The sequence below is a fragment of the Rhinolophus hipposideros genome (genome assembly GCF_964194185.1).
Source record: "Rhinolophus hipposideros genome assembly, chromosome: 9".
NCBI lineage: Eukaryota > Metazoa > Chordata > Mammalia > Chiroptera > Rhinolophidae > Rhinolophus > Rhinolophus hipposideros.
This window is the reverse complement of record NC_138055.1, coordinates 6,706,690-6,711,848: the sequence shown is the minus strand read 5'-3', so window position 1 is coordinate 6,711,848 and position 5,159 is coordinate 6,706,690. Positions and strand designations below refer to the sequence as shown.

The following is a 5,159-nucleotide window of genomic DNA, read 5'->3' as shown; positions in this document are numbered from 1 at the left end:
GAGGGAGCGGGCGAGAGTGGGCAAGCGGGACGTCGGACTGAGTGCGAACTGCGGGAGCGCGAGTGCGGAGGGGAGCCGGGCCGGAGAGAGGCGGCAGGGGCCGAGACAGTGGCAGGGGGCCCGGGGCGCAAGGGCTGAAGCGACCCCCAGCCCCCTCCCGCCCGCACACACCCCCACCGCGGCCCCGGAGCCGGGCCGGCGTCGACGCCTAGGGGGGACCATTACATAACCCCGCGCCCCGCGGCGCCTTCGCCCGCCGCCGAGGGCGGCCCCGAGCGGAGCCCCGGGGGGGCGGGCGCTCCCGGCACCTGGCCGCCGGGGGTGGGGGCCGGAGAGGCGGCCGTATTTATTTATTTTCCGCGGGAGAGGAGGGCGAAAGAGAGCGCGGCGCGAGGGGAGGCCGCCTGCACCACCCTCCGGAGCGGGGCCTCGTCGGTGGATTCGGCGTCGGCGCGGGCGGGCGGCACTGTTCGGCCCGGCCCCCTCGGCCCTCTGGGCCGGCGAGCTCCGCGCCCGGCGTCCTCGCCGCTCCTCCGCCGCCCGCCGCGCGATGTGAGGCGGCGGCGCCAGCCTGGCTCTCCGCTCCGGCGAGCTCTCTACGGCCATTAGGGGCCGGTGCGGCGGCGGCGCGGAGCCCGGCAGCAGGAGGAGGGTTCGGAGGGTGGGGGCGCAGGTCCGGGAGGGGGCACCGGGAGGAGGTGAGTGTGTCTTGTCGCCTCCTCCTCTCCCCCCTTTTCGCCCCCGCCTCCTTGTGGCGATGAGAAGGAGGAGGACAGCGCCGAGGAGGAAGAGTCTGATGGCGGCGGCGGAGCTCCGAGAGACCTCGGCTGGGCAGGGGCCGGCCGTGGCGGACTGGGGACTGCTCCTCTAGAGCCGCGAGTTCTCCGGAATTCGCCGCAGCGGACGCGCTCGGCGGATTTGTGTTCCTGTGCCCTCCTCCCGGCCTGGGCTCAGGCCCGGCCCCTCGCACTTGCCCCTACCTTTCTACCGAGTCCGCATCCCTCCACAGCCACCGCGACCCGGCGAAGAGAAAAAGGAACTTCCCCCACCCCCCTCGGGGGCTGGCGGAGCCCCCCAGGCCCACCCCAGGGAGCGGGGCGGGGATCCCGGGCTGAAGAAGAGATTTCCCGAGAATTCTCGTTTTCCTCGCCTGTATCTCCGAAAGAATTAAAAATGGCCGAGAATGTGGTGGAACCGGGGCCGCCTTCAGCCAAGCGGCCTAAACTCTCATCTCCGGCCCTCTCGGCGTCGGCCAGCGATGGCACAGGTTAGTCTCGGGAGTCCTCTCCTCCCACATCCCCTTTCATCTTTTCTGCTCGGTGGACCTTTATTCTTCCATGTTTTCTTCGTTTTACTCTCTTCCTAGTTCTCTCTCTTGATTAATTTTAAAGGTGTTTGAATGAGCTGGTCGAAGACGTCCAGTAGCCCAACCATTTTCTTTGCTTCCTAATACATTCGTTGCAACATTATGTCATATCGATGTGTGTTCTGGAATTAGAGCTCTTTGAGTGGTGATATAGAAGTGGCATTTATTGTTTCCATGCAGTTTAATTTTGGATATGCCAGTGCATTTGCGGGTAAGGGCTTTTTATGCAATTTTACTTTTAATTTTTTATTGTTGATAAATGAGGAATTGCGAATCCTTTCGCCTTGGTTGCACTTACTCTGTTTCCTCTACTTTCTACTCTTCCTTTTCAAGATTTTCTCTTTTTTGCACAAGATTTTCTGTTGAGGATGAAGGTGTAAAAAAAATCTTGGTTTTATTTGTTAGTGGGTGTGATTCCAGGATTTCATGTTTGACGTGAGGTTTAACGTCAAACCTGAAATTTGGTTTGAATGATTTTACCTACAATTCCTAGCTTTTTCCCCCCTTTGCTTTAAGAATCAATATGGAGCGCAGTTCATTTTACATCTTCCATTTCTTTGATGTGAGACCAAAATGTCTGAAACTCTGGATTTTCAGGTGGGAGAGAGCAGGGACATTTTCTTTGCAGTTTGTAGTCACTTTGTCTTGGCGGGGGGGGGGGGGAGTGGGGGGAGATGCTGATTTTGTGGAGTTAAGTGCTTGGAAATCAAGATAGAAATTCAAAGAGTCCCTACCATGAACTAATCGTACAGAACTTTAAAATTTGCTTTGTTTTTGTGTGTTTTTGCCTTTTTATGCTTTAAACATATTTGGAGATTTCAGTTTAAGAAATCTCTACGAATTCTTTGTGGACTAGCCCTTTCACAAGAGATAGTCCGGGAGACTTCCTTCCATCATTCCTTTCTTACAGTTAGTTTGGTGCTGTCCTGATGACCACCGGCCCTCTCTTTTGCTGTCATAGTTGTTTGGGGTGCCAGGATAATGAAGAGGAAGAATGGCTGGCCATTTGACGGTCCACAAGATTCCCTCCCCCGCTCCCCCCTTACTACGGAGCATCTCTTGAACTCCCCAAGAACAAGCTCAACGTCATCCCTCCATCTGCCAGTGAGAGTACTTAATGGAGCTAAATGTACACTTTGAGTTTGTATAGAACTTCTAAGCACATTTCTAAGTAGGCTTCATCTTAAAGGGTGAAAATGTAAGGATATGGCAAATGCTTTCGTTTCTTTGCTTTTTTAAGAAAAATGTGTTATGAGCTTAAGATAATCAGCAAAAACTAAGGATTTTTGCAGAGTTCCTCTACTTTAGGCTTGTAACATTAGCAATGCGTGAACTTTGATCTGTCCAACGCCTTGAAGTTTCTGTAGTGTTCAGAGATTTTTTTTTTAACCTAACCTTTTTTCTCAGGATTCATGCAAATAATGGGTAACCTATTTCTTTGCATTTATTATAATGTCGTTCAGAAATTCTTATAGATCACCATTAGGCATGTTTTCACCTGTAGATTTTTGGGTTGTTTCTTAGTTTTTGTGTAAAATGGTAATGGATTTTACATTTGAGTTTGCCAGTGGCTTGGGAAATTTTAGAGAAAACTTTTGTATGCATTATTTTTATTACTCCTTTTTTGAGCAGCTTAGCCTTGGAATTACTCCAGTAATGCAAGTCCTGAAAGGAAGGCTGTGCTCTCTTTCTCTTGTTCAGACATCTCTCTGTTCAGGTGGCACTACTATATTCTCCAGACTTGATCTGTGTACTTGGTAACTTCAGCTAACTTATTTGGTAGTGTCTCACCTCTCTAACACAAAAACTGTTTTGCTTTTTAAAATATCTTTGAATAATTATGAGAGTCCTAAATATATCAAGTGGGTTTATATAATAAACGAACCTTCAACGTTGAGATTGACTCAAATCTTAGTACTAAGAGTTTATCTTAGTTACCTTTCTCTAAATTTTGTAATGAGGTTTGACTTCCCCTGCCCTTCTCATTAAGATTCTAATCCAGGAATTCTTTGCTGTCCAAATTTTAATTTTAATGGGTCTAAGTTGTTTTTTTTTTTCTTTTTTGGGGGGGGTTTGGGAAGGGTAGATAAAAAGAAATACTGTCCCCCTGTGAACTTCAAGTTGGGCACCATTACATTTTGATTTTTTTTTTTTTTAACGTCCAGTAGTGTGTAGTATAAGTTCGCAGGCAACTTTTAACAGAGACACATCACTTTAAAACTTTAAATTTCAGACTTGTAAATTCTACATTTTGATTTTTGAGTTGTTACCAATATTTTATAAATGTGAAAGTAAGTTTTTCTTTGATACTTGATTATGAATTTTATCTGAAAACTTGAAAATGATGCCGAAATTCTAGATACCATAAACTTTTTTAATGATTGAGACTTGCAATTTTAGTGTATGTGTATCTACCAAGAGTGTTTGCATGTACCAGTTTCATAGGAAAGAAAACTAGAATCCAATTGAGTTGTCATGCTAAAGCGTTACAAAACAAATTAACGTTTAAATCCCAACTTCTGAATTTCTAAGGTTGGCTATGGATGCAGAATAAAAATGACTTAAAGATTGTTCTAAAAACTTTCCAGGTTGATTCAAGTAACTTTAATTCAACTTTCACCTGTTGGAATGGAAAGGAAGACACTTTTTTAGCTTTTGCATCTTTATATTCCTATTTCAATCATTTCACTTGATTCATTGAAAGTTTTAACTTAATATGGTTAGCTCAAAACTATTTGATAAATTATGTATTCCCTCCCACCCCCAAAAGATCATAAAAGCCATTTGTAAAATAATTTTGGTAAAATTACTGACCAGAAAAGCTGAACAGGTAAGTCCTGGAAGTATTTCTTGAACCTATTTCTAATAATAACCTGAGTGATGTGGATGATATGTTACCTTCATTGTACACTGGACATACTCTGTCACTGTCTAGTAAACGTTTAGTGCTGTATGAGCTGAAAGGACAGATTCTGGAAAGGGGTGACAGAAACAGCGCTAGGATATGGCATATTAAGTAGGTAAAGACCCCTCTGATCTTGGTACAGCTTTGTAGTCATGTGTCAGAATAGGCTTGGATTTTATGCCTGTTTTCATTTTAAAGGCACAGGGCAGCTAGTATATAAAATATATCTGATTTTAACCACTAGATTAATGTGCACAGTAGAGAAGTGGTGAGGATTTTTTTAAATGTCAGTTTTACTTTCTCAAAATATTTTGTATTAGTGATTTATCATCCCAACCAGAATTTTTTTTCCAGCTCTTAAACCTGTGATACTGTGTTTTTAATTTTATTTTTTATACATAGTGTGTACATTAGAGTTCTGCTTCTGGCGTGTTTCAGTTATGGCTCTTTGACCCAGTGAGGTATTGCTGACCTCAGTGTTAAAATTAAAGTGCAAAACATTTTACCCAAGTGCCTCGAACTCTGGCAATTGCTTATTCTCAAGCTTTGTAAGTTCATTTATGTGGCTTCAGGAAGGCTATCTGTGGTTGATAGTGAGATAAAATGACTTTTGTTAAGTTGTGTATATCTTGTATGTGTTACAATATTGGTGCTCTTTCAGCAGGAGTTCATGTTCTGTTGCAGAGGTAACAAATGTATTGGCATGTCCAGTGAATGGATGGTGAGGACCGAGGAAAGGATTCTGCCCTTGGTTTCCTCTTGGCATTATTTTCTGTTTTACTTTGCTTTTCTACCTCCTTAGTCTATTCTATACGTGGGGCGGGGGCGTTAAAACAGTAAATTGAGAATTGATGGGTAGTGAGTGGTATTTGTCGAGACATTAAGTCG

General features: G+C 45.3%; 1 protein-coding gene across 1 annotated transcript in view; it reads left to right on the top strand.

Annotated features, from left to right (window-relative positions):
* Positions 1-277: 277 nt before the first annotated feature.
* The window catches only part of EP300 (EP300 lysine acetyltransferase), a 71,989-nt gene continuing 67,107 nt past the window's right edge, over positions 278-5,159 (top strand). The window contains exon 1 of the mRNA XM_081060691.1: positions 278-1,267. Within this exon, the coding sequence (XP_080916817.1) occupies positions 1,174-1,267 (94 nt within the window). The 5' untranslated portion in view covers positions 278-1,173. The remainder of the gene's footprint in view (positions 1,268-5,159) is intronic.